Source organism: Halichoerus grypus, chromosome 1, assembly GCF_964656455.1.
Source record: "Halichoerus grypus chromosome 1, mHalGry1.hap1.1, whole genome shotgun sequence".
Classification (NCBI taxonomy): domain Eukaryota; kingdom Metazoa; phylum Chordata; class Mammalia; order Carnivora; family Phocidae; genus Halichoerus; species Halichoerus grypus.
This window is the reverse complement of record NC_135712.1, coordinates 136,410,561-136,435,319: the sequence shown is the minus strand read 5'-3', so window position 1 is coordinate 136,435,319 and position 24,759 is coordinate 136,410,561. Positions and strand designations below refer to the sequence as shown.

Below are 24,759 nucleotides of genomic sequence, written 5' to 3'. Positions count from 1 at the left end.
TTCTTGTTGTCTTCTTTGGGTTTACACCCTCTTGGTGGAGCATATCTTCCAGGACTTTTTGTGTTGAAGAGGTTGTACAAAGGAATGGAGCATCACGTGATGACAGCCCTTAAAATGCCCTCTGTGGTTGGTACTACTTTGGTACTGCTGTGTGTAGTTATCCTGGGGCTTCTGAATAGTGGTATTTACAGTTGTCCCTGTGATTTCCTGTACCTCTGTGTTAGGGTGTATTTTCTGGATCTGAGGTCTTCCTCTCTCTATGATTATGTGCTAATTTTGATGGAGGGCTTCCTCAAATAGTTACCTGAAGAAATGTACATGGCACATTTTTTTGAGGCTTCATATGTTTGAAAATGTCTCTTACTCTCAAAATTAGAATTTTGATGGGTGTAGAATTCTAGATTGAGAATAATTTCCTTTCATAATTTTGCAAGCATTGTTCCATTATCATCTTTTTTTATTATAAAATTCATCATACACATAGAAAAGTGCATAAAACATGTATGGCTTAATGAATAATTATAAAACAGTCCTTTGTGTAATCTCCACACAGGTCAAAAAGAATATTGAAGGCACTCCAGTAGCTGCCATATATCTCTCTCCAGTCACAACTCAGCTCTTCCCTTGACTTTTGGTTAATCATTCCCTTCTTTTTTTTTTTTTAGGATACATCTGTATTGTTGTAAATAGCTGTGGTTTAATTTTCATAAAGGCTTGAGGCGCCTGGGTGGCTCAGATGGTTGGGTGTCTGCCTTTGGCTCAGGTCATGATCTCCAGGTCTTGGGATCAAGCCCCATGTTGGGCTCCCAGCTCAGCGGGGAGTCTGCTTCTCCCTCTCCCTCTGCCTCTCCCCCTGCTCCTGCTCGCTCTTTCTCTGTCAAGTGAATAAATAAAATGTTAAAAAAAATTTTTTTCCATAAAGGCTTATGGTGTTCTATTGTATGAGTATACCTCAATTTATCTCCTCTCTTTTGATGAACATTTTGATTAATTCCAGTTTGAGCTATTAGAAATAATGCTATTATGAACAGTCTTGTACATTTAGCCCAGCTATTATGTGGAAAAAAAAATTTTTTTTTAAGATTTTATTTGAGAGAGAGATGGAGAGTATGTGCACAGGTGTGTGAGGTGGGCAGGGGAGGGACCCAAAGAGGAAGGGGAGAGGGACAAGCAGACTCTGTGCTAAGTGTGTGCGGAGCCCACCCACGGGGGTTCGATCTCTTGATCCTGAGATCATGACCTGAGCTGAAATCAAGAGTCAGCTGCTTAATGGACTGAGCCACCCAGGTGCCCCATATGTGGACAATTTCTGGGTTATATATGTAGGAGTGAAATTGCTGGTTCATAGAGGATGTGTTTTTTCAATTTTACCACGTTCTCTTCTTGCTTCCAGTATTGCTTTTGAGAAGCCATTATGATTTTTTTTTTTTTTTTAAGATTTTTATTTATTTGTCAGAGAGAGAACAAGCAGGGGGAGGGGCCGGCAGGAGGAGAAACAGGCTCCCTGAGGAGCAGGGATTCCGATGCGGGACTCCATCCCAGGACCCTGGGATCATGACCTGAGCCAAAGGCAGACACTTAACCGACTGAGCCACCCGGGCATCCCAGCCGTTATGATTCTTGATGCTTTGGATGTGGAAGCTTTTGTAGACTCGTTTTTGTCCCCAGTGTTCTGAAATTTCACAGTGGTGTATCAAATTAGTTTTCATCTGTGGTAGTGGGCACTCGGTGGGATCTTTCAATATGGAAATGCGTGTTATTCAGTTCTGAATTATTTTCTTGAGGCTTTCCTTCTGTGTTCTTGTTCTCTCTTTCTGGAACTCTTTTGGATGCTGGGCCTTCTGGACTAGTCCTCTAATTTTTAAATTTCGCTTCTGTTTTTCATCTCTCAATATTTTGTTTCCCTTTTTGAGATTTCCTCATCTTTATATTCCAGCCCTTCTATGAGTTTTCATTTCTTAGGGCATCCATGAAATAAGAACAGGATACTATCTTGTCCCTTTTAGTAAATATTGGGTAGTGTTTTTGTTTTCTTTGCATAGTCTTTTCCTTCTAAGGTGCTCTTTTCTGATTTTTGGTCTCTCTTTTCCTCAAGTATCTGATAATTCTCTGTTATCTGTTCTTAATTAAGCATGGGTAACTAAAAAGCTAATTGAAAGCTCTAAGCATGAGGATAGGGTTTATGCCTTGAAGCTTCACCATAAGGTGATCTGGTGAGGCATTTGTTGGAGGAACCCTAGATGTTAGTATATTTAGGAATTTTCCTTTTGCACTAGCCAGATTCTTCTGCCTAAAGGATAAAGACCCAGCTCCAATATTTTGGGAGTAGAGGGAGTGTGTCACTTAAATGCTTTCACTGTGGAACTCAAACCCAAGCATACTCTGTTTTACCCTCTCCAGAGATTGCACCCTTAGTCTTCTGTTGGTGTGGGGGAGGTGTAGTTGCTCAGCAACGTAGAGTGGGAGAGAACTAGAGACTGGGGGGAAGAGTCATGGCTTCAGTTGATCTATAAAGTAATAAAATGTCAAAAAGTTAACATTTAAGGGCAGGGGGTGAAGTGGAGGAGGAAAACCAGACTGGCCTTTGGTGGATAAAACATGTACCATGACAAAAGTCTTGTAATTTTTGCCTGTAACTTTTTTTTGTAATCAAAGCCCAATAAGTTTGTGTCTTAATAGAATAACCTTTAATTTCCTTAAGGTAGCTTAATTTATCAGAGGATGATACGTATACTCGAACCTATGAATAATTTTCCCTTCCTCAACATTGAACATATTCCTTAATATAAAGAATTAGGGTGATAAAAGTAAATTTTTGGTTTCTCATGGTCCAGTCTGTTTATCATTACTTGGTTTTCCTTTCAATCTAATACTTTATGGAGATTTTATTTAATACTTACAGACATTTCATATAAGGTACCTTTAACAAATCATTGTACAGATTTTAGTTTGTTTACAAAAACTATAGCAAGAGTTTTCAAAAACCTATACAAGCATACCTCATTTTATTGTGCTTCATTGATACTAGTGATACTGTGGGGTTTTTTTGTTTGTTTGGCAAGTTGTTTGTTTTACAAATTTGAGGTTTGTGGTGACCCTTCATTGACAATGCAAGTCTATCAGTGCCATTTTTTCCAACAGTATTTCCTCACTTTGTATCTCTCTGTCACATTTTGGTAATTTTTGCAATAGTTCATACTTTTTCATTATTATTTTTGTTATGTTGATGTATGATCAGTGGTCTTTGATATTACTATTGTAATTGTTTTGGCACAATTCATATAGGCATGAACCGTACCTATAGGAGACAGTGAGCTTAATTGATAAATTTTGTGTGTATTCTGACTGCTCCACCAACAGGCTGTTTCCCTATCTCTTGCCCTCTCCTCAGACTTCCCTATTGTCTGAGACCCAGCAATATTGAAATTAGGCCAATTAATAACACTACAGTGGCCTTTAAGTGTTCAAGTGAAAGGAAGAGTTGCACGTCTCTCACTTTAAATCAAAAACTAGAAATGATTAAGCTTAGTGAGGAGGGCATGTTGGAAGCCAAGATAGGCTGAAAGCTAGACCTCTTGCACCAGTTAGCCAAATTGTGAATGTAAGGAAAATTCTTGAAGGAAATTAAAAGTGCTGCTTCAGTGAACACACAAATGAAAAAAAAAGTGAAACAGCCTTACTGCTGATATGAAGGTTTTAGTGGTCTGGATCAAAGATCAAAGCAGCCACACAACATTCCCTTAAGCCAAAGCCTAATCCAGAGCAAGGCACTAACTCTTCAATTCTGTGAAGGCTGGGAGAGGTAAGGAAGTTGCAGAAGAAAAGTTTGAAGCCAGCAGAGGTTGGCTCAGGAAGTTTAAGAAGCCATTTCCATAACCTTAAAGTGTAAAGTGAAGCATCAAGTGTGGTTATAGAAGCTGCAACAAATGATCCAAAGGATCTAGCTAAGATACCTAATGAAGGTGGCTACACTAAACAACAGATTTTCAGTGTAGATGAAATAGTCTTATGTTGGAAGAAGATGCCATTTTGGACTTTGATAGAGAGGAGAAGTCAGTGCCTGGCTTCAAAGTTTCAAAGGACAAATTAACTCTCTTGTTAGGAGCTAATGCAGCTGGGGCTTTTAAGTTGGAGCCAGTGCTCATTGACCATTCTGAAAATCCTAGGGCCCTTAAGAATTATGTTAAATCTACTCTGCCTGTACTCTATAAATAGAAAAACAAAGCCTGTATGGTAGCATGGTTTACTGGATATTTTAAGTCCACTGTTGAGACCTACTACTCAGAAGAAATATTTCTTTCAAAATATTATTATTCATTGTCAATGCAGCTGGTCACTCGAGCTCTGCTGCAAGTGTACAACAGGATTAATTTTTTGTGCCTGCTAACACAACATCCATTCTGCAGCCCATGGATCAAGGACTTTCAAGTCTTACTGTTTAAGTGGCTAACTGAACATAAAAAAAATAAAGGGAAAAAAATATATTTTGTAAGGTTACAGCTGCCATAGATAATGATTCTTCTGATGTATCTGGGCAGAGTAAGTTGAAACCTTTTGGAAAGGATTCACCATTCTAGATGACATTAAGAACATTCACGATTCATGGGAACAGGTCAAAATGTCAACATTAACAGGAGTTTGGAAGAAGTTGATTCCAGCCCTCATGGATGCCTTTGAGGGGTTCAAGACCAGCGGGGGAAGTAACTGTGGATGTGGTAGAAATAGCAAGAGAACTAGAATTAGAAGTGGAGCAAGCCTGAAGATGTGGCTGAGTTGCTGCAATCTCATGATAAAACTAATTTAACAGATGAGAATTTGCTTTTACAAATGAGCAAAGAAAGTGGTTTCTTGAGATAGAATCTCTGTGATAATGTTGTGAAGACTGTTGAAATAACAACAAAGGATTTAGAGTACCACATAAACTGATCTAATAAAAGCAGCATCAAGGGGGCGCCTGGCTGGCTCAGTTGGAAGAGTGTGTGACTCTTGATCTCAGGGTTGCATGGGTTTGAGCCCCATGTTTGGTATAGAGAGTACTAAAAAAATTAATTAAAAAAAAAAAGGCAGCAATTTGTCTCATCTTTTTAAGTAAGCTCTACACCCAATGTGGGGGTTTGAGCTCATGAACCTGAGATCAAGAGTTGCATGCCATACCAACTGAGCCAGCCAGGTGCCCCAGATTGACTCCAATTTTTGAAAGGAGTTCTGCTGTGGATAAAATGCTGTCAAACAGCATCACATGCTACAGAAAAATTCTTTGTGAAAGGAAGAGTCATTTGATGTGCTAGACTTCATTGTTGTCGTATTTTAAGAAATTGCCACAGCTACCGCAGTCTTCAGTAGCCACCACCCTGATCAGGCAGCAGGCATCGACATTGAGGCAAGACCCTCCAGCAGCAAAAATATTACAAGTCCCTGAAAATTCAAGTGATGGTTAGCATTTTTTAGCAATGAAGTATTTTTAAATTAAGGTATGTACTTTTTTTAAGACATAATGATATTGCACACTTAATAGACCAGTATGAAAGGGAGGTACACAGGGGCGCCTGGGTGGCTCAGTCATTAAGCGTCTGCCTTCGGCTCAGGTCATGGTCCCAGGGTCCTGGGATCGAGCCCCGCACTGGGCTCCCTGCTCCGCGGGGAGCCTGCTTCTCCCTCTCCCACTCTCCCTGCTTGTGTTCCCTCTCTCCCTGTGTCTCTCTCTGTCAAATAAATAAATAAAATCTTTAAAAAAAAAGAAAAAGAAAAGGGAGGTACACAAAATGATCTCCAAAGGCCGAAGGAGCCATAAGATTGAAGAAAAAGGCCAAGTCAAGCTTGACAAAAAATGGTTTATTAAAGGGACTTGCAGACAGAAGTGTGTCTTGCAAGTAGATCTACAAGTAGATCTCTGCAACCCTACCCCCCATAAGACCTACTTTTACAGCCCTAGAGGCTGAGTAGTACAGGCTGGGAGACCACCTGGGAAGAAATGTTTGAGAATCATAGTCGTATCTCTAGAGCAGATCAAGGACATTATGCCCTAAGTATGGTTAAACAGAAGGAATGGGGAAGGGGGGGGACTGTGCTTAAGAAAGCTTCTGGTCACAGAGCGGTCATCATGGCGGATTTGTCCAAGATGGCGTTAGGTTGGTTCACACACTCCACCCCTCAAATATGGCTCTCATAATCTCCCATGCCCATCTCTTCTGCAGTGTTCCCTTGAGCCATTAGAGAGGGGCTCTTGGCAGTAGGTTCCTTTGCCAGACTGTGTTCCAGTTGAAGGCATAAACCACAGCAGTAATACAGATAGCAACAGGAGAAGAGACCTATGAAAAGGGGAGCAAACCACATATCTAGCATGACTCTCATTGTAAACCATCCACATATGTCCATGTTCATTGCAAGAAAGGGTTTCCTTTACCAGAACATGAGAAGCAGCAGGCTGAGGATAAAAGAGTAAATGTTTAGTAGGTACTTGTCTGGGGATATTCTCTTCCTCTATTGAGATGATTCTAGTGCCTTTGCCCTTTGTCAGGAGCACAGAGGTGGCCTGAGGTGCACGAGCAGGTGGGACATACCAGACATGTTGCCCTGGGGCCCAAGAGTCAGTCTGTACATGTAAAATTAAAGGTGGTGCAAACAACCATGAAAGGCAACTATAATGCCTTTCAGTATGGATGCTTGTCTGGAATACGTCTATGTTGACTGTTTTGGCCCCAACTCCAGCAGGAACAATGGGGACCACTTTAGCTCTCTGGGACATTTCTCACTCTGGCAAGAAATAGCCTATCATTCCAGGGGAAGTTGCCATTCTAACCCCTGTTCAATTCCCTCCCCCAGGAGGATGGGCTGAGGAGACTGGAACCACAGTTGTCCCTAGTCTGCTGTGAATCAGCAACCAGCGTCTCAGGCCTCATTTTCTGGATGGCAATAGTCCAAGGCATGCTGGTTTTGGTACCTAACCATGCATTTGGGGTGGTGCCACAGATGGTCTCAGTCGAATTTAACAAGTGTATAGTTTCTGGCAAGACTTGTCTATCCATGCAACCGTGGCACCTGTAAGAGAGCTCTGAGTTGAGCTTTAATAAAGAATGCCATTCTTCTTTTCAGTTAGCCTGGTGGCCTGTGGATCATAGGGTAAATGAAACCACCAATGTATGTCCTCACATCATATCTAGTGAAATGTGTTTCCATATCACAATCTATCCTTTGAGGATATCTGTACATGGCACTAAGTTCTAGGGCATTGCTGGTGGCATTTTGATTGGCTCTTTTACAGGGAAGGACTTAGATGAGCCCTGGCTGTATCCACACAAGTTAGTGTTCTTTTTCCCTTGACTCATGGTTAGAGGGCCGATATAATCAGTTTGGCAATCTAAAACCAGTTTGATCACATGATGTATGTGTCTTGTGGTGTGTGGAACTTCCTAGGTGTCAAATGGGAGCAGATCAGGCAGTTACTGATGCTGCTAGGATGTCAGTATAGCAAAGGGGCATGCCAGCTCCCTTCATTATGTTTCAACCTGCCTTACATTGCAATGCCCACTGTGCTTATAAAAGCATGCAGCCAGTTTTGAACTTTGCATGGGGGTAAGGGCCCTGATTTTTGCTAAATGTCTGCCTCAGTATTCCCAGTGTGTGAGACAGGCCTATGCACTGAGACATGGAAAACAGTATGAGAGGCCGCAGGGTCCCATATTCCACATATCCTTCCATAATTCTCCCCATAATGGGTTCTGTAAAACTTTCCAGTCATCCTGAGCCCATCAGGCCCTTATAGACAGCCTAACTATCCATGCAGAGAGTAAGGGGTCAAGGTTCATGCATACATACCATCTAGGCAGCTCTCAATTCAGCCCATTGGCTGCTTTTATTATCTGCAGTCTCAAACCAGATAGTATCAGTCTGGAGTGGGATTATTCCTGCAGTTAGTGACTAGGATTCCTTCTAGGAGAGCCACCCATATACCAAGCATCTTCAGAAATAGGGTATGTGCCTTCCTTTACTTGTGAGGGGGTCTCCGTAGGAGGCTTTTGGGGGGTGATCATTAAAGGTTTCGTACTCTGCTGGCTCCAAGATACCATGTAATTCAACGCTCCCAGGGGACCGTTGGCAAGAACACTGTTGTTGTAGGTAAGCATGCCATCTTTGCAGTGTAGGGGCTGGTGTTACAGCGGAGGCCAGTCTTGTGAATATACAATCTAGCCACCCCGTTATAGGCAACCCAGTCTGGACAGTTACTGGAAGAGTGGCAGTTAGGGCCTCCACTTGTTGAAGGGCCTTATAGCCCCCTATACTTGTTGTTCAATAGGAAAGTATCGTATCTTTGTTCTCTTCCAGAGTTGTGACCAAAAGTTCAATAGGGTTAACTTTCCATGCTGTTCCTGCCAAAATGCCCAACTTATCCCATTTGGCATAGTGGTCACATCTAGGGTCATGGGGATACTAGGTAAAGGCATTCCTAAGGCCTGTGCTTGAGTAACTAATGGCTTGGTCAAAGCCAGCTTGATGTTCTGCCCAATGCCAATGGGCTGCCTTTTTCACCAGATAGTATAAAGGGTACAGGCATTGTGCTAGATTGGGCTTACGCCCCTATAGTACCCCAGGAGATCTAGGAACCCTTGCAGTTGCATGTCTTAGGAATCGGAAACTGTTGGATCTTGTCAGTCACAGAGCCCAGTATGAGACACATCTTAACCTGACCAGGTAACCCCCCAAAACTTGACTGCTGGCCCAGGGCCTTATACTTTTCTGTGGATTGATGGCACGTCCTTGCTTGTTCAGATGAGAGCAGAGACTGTTCAAGTAAGACTCTAACAGAAGTCTTCAGAGGTTAGCATCACATCATTGACATAATGGAACCTTTTAGCTGTGAGTAGTGGTGGATATAAAGACAAATCACGAGCAGTCCTACCATGATAGATAGTGGGGCTGTGCAAATATCCTTGTGGCAATACCTGGAATGCCCATTGTCAACCATCCCATGTGACTCAGGATGCAAAGGAATACTAAAGAAAGCATTGGGGGAGGGGGGGTGCCTGGGTGGCTCAGTCGGTTCAGCCCTGACTCTTGGTTTCAGCTCAGGTCCTGATCTCAGGGTCGTGGGATCGAGCCCTGCATCAGACTCTGTGCTCAGCTGGGAGTCTGCTTGAGATTCTCTCTGTCCCTTTGCTGCCCACCCCCCACATGTGCTCATGTGCGCACACGTGCTCTCTCAAATAAATAAAATCTTTTTTTTTTTTTAAGATTTTATTTGAGAGAGCACAAGCAGGGGGCGTGGCAGGCAGAGGGAGAGGGAGAAGCAGGCTCCCTGCTGAGCACAGAACCCGATGCAGGGCTTGATCCCACGACCCTGAGACAGGACCTGAGCTGAAGGCAGACGCTTAACCAACTGAGCCACCCAGGTGCCCCTCAAATAAATAAAATCTTAAAAAAAAAAAAAGTAAGCATTGGCTAAATCCAAAACCACATGGTAAGAACCTACACCATGTACTATTTGTTCAGTGATTTGGGTAATATTAGGACAATCTTACTTAGTTCTCTATGAACCATGGTCGTTCTCCAGGTGCCATCTGGTTTCTTCACAGGCCATACAGCACTATTATAGGGATTTTTTGCTGGCCTGATTATTTGTACTCTTGCTAATTCCCATATAGTGGCAGGTATTTCCTCAAATCCTCCTAACAACCAGTATTGCTTTACATTTATAACCTGGGGAGGGGTAACAGGATCCCAATTTGCATTTCCCCTTAAGACAGTTTTAATTACTGTAAATCGAAAGTGAAATTCTCCTACAGAGCTTTGTAGTAGTTTTTTCCCAGAAGAATGTATATGGCTAATATATTCTCCAGTATTGGAGAAATGAAAACCTCATAAGGAGCAGCTGGGCTTTTATTCTCAAGCGCGCTGTTGTGCATTTCACCCTTATGCTTTTCTTTTCTTTTTTTAAGATTTTACTTATTTGTCAGAGAGAGAGCACAAGCGGGGTGAGCAGCGAGCAGAGGGAGAAGCAGACTCCCCGCTTAGCAAGGAACCCGATGTGGGACTCGATCCCAGGACCCTGGGACCATGACCTGAGCCGAAGGCAGCCGCTTAACTGACTGAGCCACTCAGGTATCCCTAGAGCTTTTTTTTTTTTTTTTTAAGATTTTATTTATTTATTTGACAGAGACAGTGAGAGAGGGAACACAAGCAGGCGGAGAGGGAGAAGCAGGCTCCCCGCTGAGCAGAGAGCCCGATGCGGGGCTCGATCCCAGGACCCTGGGATCATGACCTGAGCCCAAGGCAGCCGCTTAACGACTGAGCCACCTAGGCGCCCCTAGAGCTTTTTTTTTTTAATACAAATTTTAGCAGTACCATCCAGAGGTAGAAAATACTACATAACTATAATGCATACATATGGACACACACAAACACACAGATACAGAGACTTTATAGCTTAAAATTACTGCCATGAAATAGGTACAAAACTCACTCGTGAATGTTGGATCTAAATGTGTTTTTTTTGGTAGATGGAATAAGGTAAGGTAACCTGTCTAGATGGCTTAAGCTTTTTCCACTTGTATTTGGAGAAGATACTTAAGATTTATATGTCCTTTTAACAGAGAGAAAACCAAATTCTAATTTTTCACCAGCTTTTGATATTAAAACTCATTTTAATATAAATTCATTTTAATCTTAGCCAGCTTGACCACACATAATATTCCTTTCCAAATAATCCTTTTCCACAGACCTTCTACAACTTTCTCCATTCTGATTTTGTCCTGTTTTTTTTCCTCTTCAGACCACCAGATGCTCTTTAGGACAAAATTATTTTTTTATTCCTCAACAAAAAAGCATCTCCATTTTTCATACCTTCTCCTACTGAAAACACATCCTACTTACCTGGCATACAAAGATATTTCCCATGAGTTCCATGGTTTAGCATCCCAGGCTGGCTTCAAATGATGGTTGTAATCCAAAGTTGCCACATTTGGGGCGCCTGGGTGGCTCAGTTGTTAAGCGTCTGCCTTGGGCTCAGGTCATGATCCCAGGGTCCTGGGATCGAGCCCTGCATTGGGCTCCCTGCTTGGCAGGAAGCCTGCTTCTCCCTCTCCCACTCCCCCTGCTTGTGTTCCCTCTCTTGCTCTCTCTCTGTCAAATAAATAAATAAAATCTTAAAAAAAAAAAAAGTTGCCACATTTTATGTCCCCCAGGGCGCACAAAGTGACAGATACACTGAAGTCTCAATTTGTGCATCCTGGGTTTAGATAGTATCTACCAAATTAGAGAGCAGAAGAGATGTGGATATAGTCTCCTGTCCTTCTCCAGTTGTAATTCTTTATCCAACTGCCTTATTTCATTTCTGACAGTAGCCAGACATTGATGGTCACCTGAAGGGCCCATAGGAGCAGCCAACCAACCAGGGTCACTGCTTGGCGGCCTTCCTTACCCCAGTGGGTCATGCAACTTTGTAATAGCTCTAATCCATTTGGCATCTTCAGGGTGTCCCCATACTCATTCAGCAGTCCATAGGCATCAAGCAAACAGATTGTGCCTTCCCACATTAATGTGGTCAGCCACTCCAGGGTTTCCCCCAACAGAAGCTTCGTTTCCTTGCCCATTCTTCAGTCTCTGGGCTCCTCCTGGCTGGCTCACCAATTGTTCTATGAAAGGGAGGTAATATGCAAAATGATATGCAAAGGCTGAAGGAGCCGTAAGACTGAAGAAGAAGGCCAAGAAGTCCAGCTTGACAAAAAATGGTTTGTTAAAGGGGCTTCTGGACAGAAGTCCCTCTTGGGCAGCTGCAAGACAAGTAGATCCACCTCCTATAAGACCTGCTTTTACAGCCCTAAAGGCTGAGGCGTACAGGCTGGGAGACCACCTAGGAAGGAATGTTTGAGAATCATAATCTCCAGAGCAGATCAAGGACATTATGCCCCAAGGGTGTGGTTAAGGGTGTGGCTAAACAGAAAGAATGGGGCAGGGAAGACTGTGCTCTAGTAGGCTTCAGATCACAGAGTGGTCATGGCAGATTTGTCCAAGATGCCATTAGTCTGGTTCACACAACAGTGTAAACATAACTTTTATATTCACCGCGAAACCAAAAAATTCGAGACTGACTTTATTGTGATACTCACTTTATTGCAGAGGTCTGGAACAGAACCAGCAATATCTCTGGGATATGTCTGTATGTTTTATTGGCATAGGATGTTATCCACACGATTTTATTTCTGGATATAGCTCATATTTAAATATGAAGATAGTTCCTGGGACCCTAGATACCTACCTTATAAGCCTCTTCACTGTTCATTAAAATTCAAAGTGTTATTCTCCCCTTAATTCCCTTATCAACAAATGATTATTGAATACTTGCTATGTACACAGAATGGTTTGTTTCTCTCAAAGATGTGGGACTAGTTGACGAGACAAAACTTACACAAATGCAACAAAGAAAAATGCATTATGAAAGGATCACTCAGGCCAGAGAGGAACATAAACTGGGACATCAGTTATGAGATGAGCTCATTCATTCATTCAGCAAACATTTACTAAGGACATTCTATGGATGTAAGTCAGTTTGTTAGTCCTCACAGCTATAAAGACAGATTAGCCAGGCTTGGCTCTCAGAGTTTACAGTCCAGCTTTTGAGGGGACAGATAATGAAAGACTGAAGTATAAAATGGTATTACTGTACAAGGAACAGTAGGAGCAGAAAGTTGAGAAGGGGATAATCAGGAGAGGATCCATAGAGTTGACATTTCAGTGAAGTTTGGGAAGTAGACTAGGTCTTTTACCAGGTATTTACTGAGCTATTGCAGTAGTTCAGGTGAAAATAATAAGCCAACAGGAATGAAGGAGGCAACAGATTAAACTGGTGTTCCAGCAGCAGAATGGCTGATTTTTGATCACTTTCCTGTAGTCTTCGTGGTCAGTAAGAACTCTGAAGACAGCCAGGGAGATGGCGATCAAGGCAAGAAAGCAAGGAGGAGGAACAAGTGTGGGGAGGAAAGATAAGTTTTGTTAGTTTGAAGTATTTGCATGACAATGACATTCACATATAAATCCCCAGTAGGCACTTGAGAACTAAAGCCTGGTGCTCAGGTCCAGACAGGACATACCAATTTTTGAGTCCCTTAAACAGACTCTGGAAATACTGGAAGTTGTACAGAATTAAGGCAGCAAAGTTACCCCAGGTCCTGTCCTTGGCTGTGATGGAGAAAAAAATGGAGAGCTACTTAGTTGTTGAAGCTTTTAAAATCAGCCTTTAAATTCTCCAATTTTCGTACTAAGTTCTTTGACTCTGTTAACAGTTACTTTTTTAAAATTACCTAATAGTAAGTCTCATTGCCAAATTTTTATTTCTACTTTTATTTCTATACAGAAGAAATCTATTTTAATACTGCTTTGTTCACTTACTATAACACCTTTCACTTTAAAGAAATTTGGTAGATGGAAATGCGATTCTTATATGTAGTAAATAGGGAAACTTCTAGAAAGCCAACTTCTAAAGGAGAAGAAAATACTCACCAATTGGTACTGAGTTATCCAAAAAGAATAATATTTTTTCTTTATTGAGGTTTAATTGACTTAACACTTTATTATAAATTTCAGGTATACAATGTAATGGTTTGATATCAGAGTAATTTCTTTTTAATCCCAGGAATGGAAGATTGTGAAACAATGGAAGATGTATATATGGCTTCAGTGGAAACAGATCGGGGAGTAAAGGAACAGTTACATCTTTATGACACCAGAGGCTTACAGGAAGGCGTGGAGCTACCAAAGCATTATTTTTCATTTGCTGATGGCTTTGTTCTTGTGTACAGTGTGAATAACCTTGAATCCTTTCAAAGAGTAGAGCTTCTGAAGAAAGAAATTGATAAGTTTAAAGACAAAAAGGAGGTAAGTGGGTCTGTTAAAAATGCTAACTATGAATTGTAATATTTAAATTGTAGCATGAACTTTTGGGCAGTTAAAATATTTAAAAAACATTAAATTGTATTCACAGTATCTGTAATCTTCATAATATTTTTTCTTAGCCCAGGAAATACAGGATTGAACGAATTCAATCAGGACCAGCGTTTGACTTTCTGCTTTTGTTTGTTACCATGTGCAAGTTGAATTTTAATGACACTGTGTCTCAAATACTATGTAGTTCACTTCATATTGTTTGGGATCGCTGTTTCCTAGGGCTCTCTTTGTCTCATTGGCTAAATAGGATTCTTGTTTTCGGCCTTAGCAGAAAATAATAAATTTAAATATATATAAATAAATAAAATGATTGGATTCTCCTCATTTACTACTGAGAAATAAGTGCCTTACCGTGATCTGTAGCCTTAAATCTGGCCCATACCTATCCTTTTCGTCTTATTTTTATCATTTTGTTCCTCTGTCACTGTACTCCTGGGATACTGGTATACCCTTTGTTTTATTCAACGTGATGATTTTGTTCCCCTGTTAAGTCTTTGTCAATTGCTGGTTCCTTCCCTGGAACTCTGAACGCAGCTCTTTCTCCAGATCTTCACACAGCTGACTCCCTGTCATCTAGGGAACCACATAATATATTGGTTAACAGCATTGGCTAGATGTTCTTAACCTAGATTGTTACATTTTATTTATTATGTTAAGCTTATTTTGAGATAATTGTAGATTCATACGCAATTTTAAGAAATAATAGAGATCTCTTACCCAGTTCCACCAGTGCTAACATTGTACAAAACTCGTATAATGTTACCACCAAGATATTTAGGTTTATAGTCAAGATACAGAACAGTTCCCGTCATTGCAAGGATCCCTTCTGTTATCTTTTTTTGCCACACCCACTTTCCTCCCATCTCCCTCCCCTTAGTCCCTGACTAATCTATTTTCCATTTCTATAACCTTGTCATTTCACGAGTGTTAACATAAATGGACTCATACAGTGCGTAACCTTTTGGCATCAGCATTTTTCACTCAGCATAACTCTCTGGAGGGTCATCCAAGTTATTGCATGTATCAGAAGTTCATTCCTTTTTATTGCTGAGTGATATTCCATGGTATTTATGTACCAAAGTTTATTTAAACATTCACTTGTTGAAGGACATCTGGGTTGTTGATATCTTAATTATTTTGAATACTTATTTGCTTTGTGAATAGATTATAGTTACAAGGTTCAGTCTTCAAAAGACATAGAGGCAGGTAATGGATGCTCTCCTCCCACCTGTTTCCCATTTTTCCCACCTAAACAGATAAATGCTGTTATTTTCTAGGGTATCCTTCATATTCTCCTCCCTGCCCCCCAAAAGTTGAAAGAATGATTCATTGAACACTCATATTTGATACTCGAATCTTGGCTCTGCTTCTCAACTTTCTGCCTCACTTTCCTTAACCGTAAAATGGGGATAGTAGTACCCTTCTCATATGGTGGTTAGGGAGATTTAAGAAGCACATTCATTCAACAAATGCTTATTGAGCAACTACTATATGCCTGGCATTGTTTTAGGTAAAAGGTATGGAGAATACAAGACAAACAAATGTATATCATGAAGAGGGCGCCTGGGTGGCTCAGTTGGTTAAGCGACTGCCTTCGGCTCAGGTCATGATCCTGGAGTCCCTGGATTGAGTCCCGCATCGGACTCCCTGCTCTGCAGGGAGTCTGCTTCTCCCTCTGACCCTCTCCCCTCTCATGTGCTCTCTTTCTCATTCTCTCTCAAATAAATAAATAAAATCTTTAAAAAAAAATGTATATCATGAAGAGTCAGATGCTATGTAGAAAAGTAAAGTAGAGCAGGGTGCAAGGGTACTGTTTTTCTGTAGGGCAATCTGGGAAGGCCTCCCTGATAAGGTAACTTTTAGCAGAGATTTGAAGGAAGTGAGGGAGGGAGCCAGGCCCATGTGGTGGAGGAGTGCTCCAGGTGGAGGGACTAGCTGGCACAAGGGTCTGGGAAAGTGTGCTTTGTCATGTTCAGGAACAACAGTGAGGCCAGAGTGGGCTAGGAGGAGTATGGTAGGAGATGAAGGCCACACTTTGGATCAGAAGCCATTGGTTTTGAGCAAAGGAAAGACATGATCTAGCTTAGGTTGCATTTATTTATTTATTTTCATGTTTGATTTAAAAAAACATTGGATAATGATTGCACATGGCTCAGAAGTAAAAATGATATATAAAAAGGACTATTGTGAGGTCTAGTTCCCACCCCTGTCCTCAACCACCGAGTTCCTTTATCTCAAGCATACTATTCATTTATTTTTTTATTCATTTATTGATTGATTGTAAACTCTGTGCCCAACATGGGGCTTGAACTCATGACCCTGAGATCAAGAGTCACATCCTACACCACCTGAGCCAGCCATGTGCCCCTCAAACATGCTTTTTAAATATTTTACCACTTGTTTTGGGGCATCCTTCCAAAGTTTCTTTAGATAAATACAAGCAAATAGGAATATACATATAGTTTTCTCCCACCCCCACTTTCTTACACCAAAGGTAGCATAGTGTTCAGCACCTTACATTCATGTAATATATCTTGGGAGTCCTTTCCATAGCAGTACTCAGATTCCTTTTATAATTTTTTTCTATTTTTTATTTTTTTTAAGATTTTATTTGACAGAGAGGGGGAACACAAGCAGGGGGAGTGGGAGAGGGAGAAGCAGGCTTCCCGCGGAGCAGGGAGCCTGATGCGGGGCTCCATCCCAGGACCCTGGGATCATGACTTGAGTCGAAGGCAGACGCTTAACGACTGAGCCACCCAGGTGCCCCTAGATTCCTTTTTTTAAAAGTGATGCATATTCATTGCGTGGGTGTATACTTACTTAACCAGGTCCAAATTGATGGGATACTTGGGCTATTTATAGTCATTTGCTATTATGAACTGTGCTACAATGAATAATCTTACATATTTATTATTTTGTATGTTTTAGGGTATAGTTGTAAGATCAGCCAAAATGGGGTTTTTGAATCAAAGGATATATTGCCAAATTACCTTCCATAACAAGGGTATGAAAGTGCCTGTTCTCCAGTCTTGACAACAGTGTGTGCTTGTGGATTTTGTGCATCTTCTGGGTGAGAATGGTACTTTAGTAGTTTGTTTCCTTAATATGAATAAGGCTAAACATCTTTTGACTTGTTTTAAAATGTTCATTTTGGCTGCTGTGTTGACAACAGGCAGTTGAGGGACAAGGTGAGAAGCAAGTTTTGTGAAATGCTATTGCTCTGGAGCACTTAAACAGTTACCAATTGAGGAGAAACCACTTTAAAAATAGGGAGTGATCTAACTATGTCATGGTGCAGATAGGTCAGAAGAGCTGAGGGCAAAGACGTGGCCAGCCTTTAGAAACTTGGGATGTCTTTTTTTTTTTTTAAAGATTTTATTTATTCATTTGAGACACAGAGATAGAGCGAGCGAGTGCGAGCAGGGGGAGAGGCAGAGGGAGAAGCAGCCTCCCTGCCGAGCCAGGAGCCGGACATGGGGCTCGATCTCAGGACCCTGGAATCATGACCCGAGCCGAAGGCAGATGCTTAACCATCTGAGCCACCCAGGCGCCCCGAAACTTGGGATGTCTTAAGAACACAGTAAAACAGTGAGATGAAGTTTGATTGGACTGGATATAAGGATTAAACACAGCAAAGATAGCTCTTTGAAAGAATTTTGAGTCAAAGGGTAAATATATTGTCCTATAAAGGGAAACGGAGCTGGAGAAGGATATGTAAAAGAGGGCTTTTTTAGGCGAGAGCTAGTGTTTGTATGCTCATGGAATGATTCGATAGAGAGGAGAAAATTGATGGGGAGGGGAATAATTGCTGGAGTGACAGTCCTGTCTAGGATAGAGGATGGGTTCTAGAAGATGGCAGGTTGTTAGATATGGTGGTGGATGCAGGTGAAAGTTTAAATTGCTTCTGTTTTCTTACTGAAATAGTATGGACATCAGCTGAGAGTAAGGGGGGAAAGAAGAGATGTTGGAGGTTGAAGAGGGTCAAGGTAGGAGCTGTTAATATATTTGCTGGAGAACACCAGCTCACTTAAAGTCAGTGGTTATTGAATTGGGACCAGCCAGGAGGGCTGTTTTTTTTCCCTACATCCATGTTCAGTAGGTGGTGTAGGCACAGTCCAATTAAGAGTTAAATTTAAGGTGGGGGTTTGGCCAGGTGAATACAATGGGATGATGATGTCAAGGTAGTAAAAGAATCTAAACTGGGCCAAGAACTGAGGACAGGAGGAGGGTTGAAGGACAGTGATCAAGGTAGGAGAGACAGAGGGTTGTAGGTCCTTCTGGTGTTGAGGATTGCTGTAGTCAGGGTGTTAGGCATGAACTAGGAAGGTATGGGTGGAAGTGGGATTCCTGGAATTGGGACTATAGAGGGGAGCAATTACAATGGCAGGAGTAGGATGTGTTCATGGAAGTGAATGGCCGAAGAAGTCAGGAGGATGATTAAGGCTATTTGGGAAGGGTCATCCATATGGTTAGTGAAGTCACTAGGACTTACGATAGAAATAGTGTGGGAGTGACCATGAGCCAGGTCTGTAATGAGTAGCAGCAGGGTGGGGGTGGGAAACAGGTAGTAAGTAGTACAGACTAATAGTACCAGCCTTCAGTTTTAGGGTTCTTAGAGGACATTATTGGAGGCAGCACTGAGGGGCAAGGATACCCCTTACATCCCCTGTGCCCACTGTGGTAGTGAGTACTACAGAGCTGAGCCAGTTTCAGCTAGGAAAGATGAAGGGAACATCCAAAGCAGAGATGGGGACACGAGAAGGGGATTTTGTTAAAGTCTAGGGGCAACATGGAACAGTTTCTGCAAGTGGATCAGACTAGGTGATAACATGTGAAGATGAAAATGTGGGTGATGAATGACAGGAGGACCTGAAGGGATAGATCCTGTTGAGAAATGAAGGAATATGAGACTTGCCAAGAAAACCAGCGCTCTGGGGCCTGTTCCATCCTACCTAGGAGGCATGGTCTAACTGGAGCACGGAGAGCTCCGTTTTAAGGCAGGAACACAGCAATGGCTTAAATGTCCTAGTTCAAAGCTGCTCCTCAGAGATGCCTTCTCTTAAAACTCTTACTGCCCTTCTACTTTCCATGATCTTGTTTTGTCTTTATACAGTCAAGGGTCTGAAAATTGGATACTCTCTCTCCTCCAGACCTCCCCTCGTCCTGGGCTTTGACTGCCTTGTAACTGCCATATTCTGGGGGCCTGAAACTGCATGGTGTGCAGTAAGCACTCAGCTTAAGTGAATGTGACTGCCGTACATTTAGTGTAAAGTACTCCTATGGGTCCATACATTCAACAAATGTTTAGTGCTTGCATCAGGCTCTGGTCTACGATCCGGAATAATGTGAACAGACTTGAGTGACTTCACTTACCCATCATTTAAAATGTTTCCTAGTTAACAAGCTGTATAGCACCTGCATTTTTAACAAAAATGCATTCAGGAAGAATGAAGTTATAACTCAGGTCACATCTGAGGATCAGTTTTGAAGCAGCAGTTCTATTCAAAAGGACAATTTTCTTGATTTTTTTATTTTGTCTAGGAACTAATGTTGGCAAAGTGTCATCTTTTTTATTTTCCTTTCAGGTAGCAATTGTCGTATTAGGAAACAAAATTGACCTTTCTGAGCAGAGACAAGTGGATGCTGAGGTGGCACAGCAATGGGCAAGAAGTGAGAAAGTACGCCTGTGGGAGGTAACGGTTACAGATCGGAGAACTCTGATTGAGCCATTCACTCTCTTAGCCAGCAAACTTTCCCAGCCCCAGAGCAAATCGAGCTTTCCTTTGCCTGGGAGGAAAAACAAAGGGAACTCTAGCTCCGAGAACTAAAAATCAGTAATGCTACAACTGTCTGTTGAATAGATTGCCTTTAGGTGTCCATGAGCATATTTAAAACAAGGCATTTGCATCTACCTTTGGTCCTTAGGAAACCTTTAAGGAAGTAATGTACTTTATAATTAAATTATTTGGGCTAAGTTTATTGCCTGATACGAAGTAATTATTTGCATTGTCATTGTTTGAAACTTGTCCCTGAACTTGGCACCTAAATTTTTGTTGCATTTGTCCAAAGAGTAAAATAAAGTTTGGGGAGTATGTAGATATGTCTGTAAGACCAGCAGCTCCACAACCCCCAACTTGTTTCAGAAGCCATTTTTCTGTGTAACTTTATGCAAACTTCTCAGCTCAAATATAATTTTAAGAAGTTCATTAATCATCTAATGTCTAGAATTATAAAATGACATTTTTAGATCACAAACGGTAAACAATTTAGGTGTTAAATTTTATCTCATGGAGACCTTGCTAAATAGGACAAAACCTATGATTTAACTTTGTTCAAATTGTATGTTTAGCATGACTTGAGGTAGTAGGTGGTGTAAATATGTTCAAAGCATTTGCTCTTTCTTTAGAAAACCACTAACCATTGAAGGACACTAAAGCTTCCATTTCCACAAGTATTACTATACCTTCTTCAACCGTTTTCTGGATACATAGTCATGTGGAATAAAATGTATCATAAAAATATTGGACTTCAGGTTAGATACTAGAGTTTGTGCTATGGTATTCTTTGAAGATTTTGGCAATATCCGAGCAGTGGGACTAACTGTATTTCACAAGCTGATGATACTGTAACTCATTTTAGAAGTAGGAAGCAAGCTACTTAGTATTTCAACTGGCAAAGCAGTTTTTTGTTTTTGTTTTTTTTTTTTAGAAGTGGGGGCAGGGAGCAGAGGGAAAGTGAAAGAATCTTAAGCAGGTTCTGTGGCTGGATCTCACAACCCTGAGATCATGACCTGCGCCACAATCAAGAATCGGATGCTTCACCACCTGAGCCACCCAGGCACCCCTCAGCTATTTGATCTATATGTAAAATATGAAATAAGCTGTTCAGCAAAGACATGTTAAAAAAAATCTAGTACACTTTTTTTTTTTTAAGTAAACTCTACCCATGGGGCTCAAAGTCAGGACCCCAAGATTAAGAGTCTCTACCAACATTTCTTAAGTGGAGTACTTTCAAGGCTAGGTTCAGGGAATTTAAAGTCAATTGGTTCATTTCTGTGAGAGTTCAGACCAAGAACTGCATAATACAAAACTTGCAAATCAGCTAGTGTTGCTTCCATTTAACTGGCTAAAATTCCTCATCACAAATACATTTTTTTGCCAAAAAACTATTCAGATAATGGTTAAGTCATTCCCTGAGGTTGATCTCGGTTTCTTTCCTATTATTTTTACAGAGATGAATACTTTTACAGTGATTTAAAAAAGTTTCTCTGGAGCAGATGCAAAGAAACAGAACTGCTGGATATATGTACATTTAGGTACTGCCAAATTGCCCTCTCAGGGAGAGGTATTAATACAGTCATGAGAATCCATCTCTAACCTTTTTTAAGACACCTCAAAAACAGCATACCAAACCTAACCTAGGTCCTTGCTCATTATTCAGTCTATATTACTTGTAGGTTGTGTAGTAGCAAAGCTTTAGAAGAATCTGCAAACTACAAACACAGGCAAAAGGAAGTAAATGAATACAGCAGTGTGAGGTGGTTGTTTTAATATTGTTTATTAGCACAGTAACAAATGCAGACTTAAGTAGTCCACAACATATAACCAATCCACTGAGCAACTCCTATTCCACACCTTACAGTTAACAGCTTAAGGTATTTTACTACAGGTTTTCACAAGTCGTGATTCAAACCTCTTATCTTGTCACAATAAAGTAGATTGGCATATAAAATAAAATACATAACTACTCATTTCCTATATGGTGTCTTATAGCCACGTATCCATTTTATATATATGAGATGACAGTCTCTAAAAACTGTTAAATATCAATGTTCCCTCCCAAGAAGGGAAAACAAATTCCAATTTTTTTGAAAAAAAAAAAAAAAAGTGTAGTCTTGGAAGGACTTTACATAAACAGCCATGTGTGTAACCTGTACAAAATTAAGCTATTTTAAATTTACAGACTACAAGCAACTGAACCCAAATGTCTATTCTCTGTACTACATTTCAGCTAATATTGCAGAACTAATGACAGTTTTAAAAGTTGCTATTACCAATTCTGTCTACTGTAGCAAGATACCTTAAGTTACAACAAAATCTTAGGAAATAAGACTGAATAATATCTGTTATAGAAATACCCTACTCTTTACCAACTCCCACCCTCCCCCACCCCTTCAAAATCATAAGCAGCTCTCTCTGTGACAGACAATGTAAGAATTGTGAAAACCCAATTTATGTAGCGTATCTCTTGGTCCACTGTCTGGCCATTCTGTCATGTTCTGCTCTGTTGGTCATATACTGAGTGGCAATACTTCCCACCAAAGGGTCAGCTGGAAGAAGAGAACGTTTCAAATTTTAGCACATAAATCAGTGACAGCTTGGAAACAAATATGCGAAGTATTTGTGATCAAAACCAGTTTTGAAACACCGTTCCATCATCGTGGCCACCATATGCATGGGGAAAACTTGTTAACAAAATGCTCAGGCTTTAGTACTAGTGTAGCTTTATCGTTCATTCTATTTTTCTCCCAACAAACACCACCCAATTGGAAGTGTTTTTGCTCTTATGTGTTAGGTAAAGTTCAATAAAAACTGGAATGTTCAAGGCTACGATGAACATGGAATCCAACTGTGTTCACATGACTGTTCAGTGGAATACTGTAAAGTCCTCTAGGCTGTTGCAGTATTGACCTCTAAACTAGTTACTTAGAAAAAGCCAGGTTACTAGGTCAAAACCTGGACCTCAACAATTAAGTAGAGTGTTGCTCCGAAACCTAAACAGAATCTTTAATAATAAAAGGAATAAGCTCCCCCCCCCCCCACCCCACCGCAATCAGTCTGATAATCCCTAAGTATTATCTCACTTTCAAAATTTAACACCAGCTTTGGGGCAAGTACTCAGTGAACCAGCAGGCACAGGAGAGGTTATTAGGCAGACGACTCAACATTTAGTTAGAAATATGTGGTTTAAAGAGAACTGTATGAAAAATGTAAAAACTTAAGGCAAATTTATAGAAGTCCTAGTTTTAAAACATCTTGTTCCTAGAGCATAGAATTACTGCCTTTTTCAACTAGTAGATTGAACTTCTCGATTAAAACTTTCTTTGAAAAAAGATTAGTTTTTGTCCTTTTTTTTTTAAGATTTATTTTTTCATTTGAGAAAAAGAACATGAGCAGGAGGGGCAGAGGGAGAAAGAATCCTAAGCAGGGCCCAACACGGCCTAATCCCACAACCTGAGCTGAAAACCAAGAGTCAGATGCCCAACCGACTACATGTACATCCAGGTACCCCTACTTTTTGTTCTTTCAAAGCTCTTTGTACTTTACCAAAACAAGTATTTTTCAGGTGAGGAGAAAGAAGGGGAAAAAAAAAATTAACCTTACCAGGATTACAGTCTGTAAGAAGGGAGCAGATAGAAAGGAGAACTTTAGAAATGGTTAGTGCTGGACTCCAATTATCTTTTAATATGTCCAAGCAAATAACTCCTTGACTGTTAATATTACAGTGATAGATTCTTGTCCGAAATGTAACCTAAAAAAATAAGACAGTATTAAAATTTAAACAGGAAACAATAAAATTTTTCCTAAATTGCTTTTTCAATTGAGTGGCTGTAATTTAAAAATGTCTGTTTCTTTAAAAGATGAATAAAGAGTTTAAGATAGGTTAAGATACACTCTCAGTCATTTCAATGGTAATATCCATCAACAAAAAGCATGGTAACTTCAGTTTTTTCTCAAATTCATCTTTAGTAGTTTCAGTGTTTTAAATACTTTTTAAGTTTGAAATAGCTAAGTGTTTGCTGACCTCTTGTGTTAGCTGGTGGTACTACATGGCCTTAAAGTAAGCTTTATAATAAATTCAAACAGATACAACACAGTGGGTACATAAACAAAAGCAAAATGCTCAGCTGTAAAGGCTGTAAAAAAAAAAAAAAAAAAGACGACGACGACGAGATTTGGTTCTGCTTTTTCTGACTTTTACATTAGATCCTGCAGATATCCCGTCTACGTAGGTCACAGAGTCACTATAATGGAGTTCCACAAGTGAGGAGCCAGAAATGGGTAAGGATCATTAACACAAGCCATATAAGCCTGGGTTGCTTTATTTTGGTTTCCTAATTCGTATTTGTGAGACACAAAGAATCATTCAGAAGTAAAAATTACCACTTAGTAAGTAAGAATCATAGATTGAGTGTCACAGGAGATACTATCCTAGATAAGAAAACCCAAAGCCTGGAGGTTAAGAATTTGAACAAGACCAAAATGTGACAAGGAGCAGAATCCAAAAGTCTTTGGTAGGAGATTCTGACTTTCTAATTACTTTAGTGCACAGATATTTTGACACCATTTTTAACTGTTCAGTAACTTCTTTCCTGTGAGTGGAAAGTAGGGGATTGATTCTGGGTTGCTATGTTACTAAAAATAGCAGGATTTTAAGCACTATCAAAACAAAGCACATACTCCTAGAACCATGGTCTCTGCAAGAGGCAAAGCCCCCTCCCCCCATGCAAGTGTTTTGTGTCCATCCAAATGTACTTAGAGATTTGTTCAGATATAACAGAAATCTACCTTTTGTGATTAAAACTCTATTTTAAAAGCTTCAACAGTCTCTCATGGCAATATGTAAATTTGACTATAAATCAGGAAATTCTTACCTTTGGAGGCTTGAAGGGGTATTCTGGTGTAAAAGTGATATCAAGGAAGAATACACCACCCTCATACACGGATCCTGGAGGCCCCAGAATGGTTGATCTCCATTCATAGATGTTATCACCTTTGGGACCAGCACTGTGAAGTAATACATCAAAAGGTAAGCAGATGGTGG

General features: G+C 40.6%; 2 protein-coding genes across 6 annotated transcripts in view; one reads left to right on the top strand and one right to left on the bottom strand.

Annotated features, from left to right (window-relative positions):
- The window catches only part of NKIRAS1 (NFKB inhibitor interacting Ras like 1), a 31,177-nt gene extending 10,704 nt beyond the window's left edge, over positions 1 to 20,473 (top strand). Inside the window, exons 3-4 of one of the 2 annotated variants that reach the window (XM_036111395.2) lie at positions 13,625 to 13,866; positions 19,521 to 20,473. In XM_036111395.2, coding sequence (XP_035967288.1) covers positions 13,625 to 13,866; positions 19,521 to 19,763 — 485 coding nt within the window. In that variant the 3' untranslated portion in view covers positions 19,764 to 20,473. Of the gene's footprint in view, positions 1 to 13,624; positions 13,867 to 14,003; positions 14,214 to 19,520 lie in introns of those variants that run through there. The other variant, XM_036111417.2, reaches the window with a different exon arrangement.
- UBE2E1 (ubiquitin conjugating enzyme E2 E1) overlaps positions 13,506 to 24,759 on the bottom strand; it is an 85,673-nt gene continuing 74,419 nt past the window's right edge. For 3 of the 4 annotated variants that reach the window (XM_036111349.2, XM_036111369.2, XM_036111360.2), the window contains 3 exons: positions 24,590 to 24,722; positions 23,319 to 23,466; positions 21,471 to 22,264 (listed from right to left, as the gene is read on the bottom strand). In XM_036111349.2, coding sequence (XP_035967242.1) covers positions 22,167 to 22,264; positions 23,319 to 23,466; positions 24,590 to 24,722 — 379 coding nt within the window. In that variant the 3' untranslated portion in view covers positions 21,471 to 22,166. Of the gene's footprint in view, positions 14,509 to 21,470; positions 22,265 to 23,318; positions 23,467 to 24,589; positions 24,723 to 24,759 lie in introns of those variants that run through there. The other variant, XM_036111361.2, reaches the window with a different exon arrangement.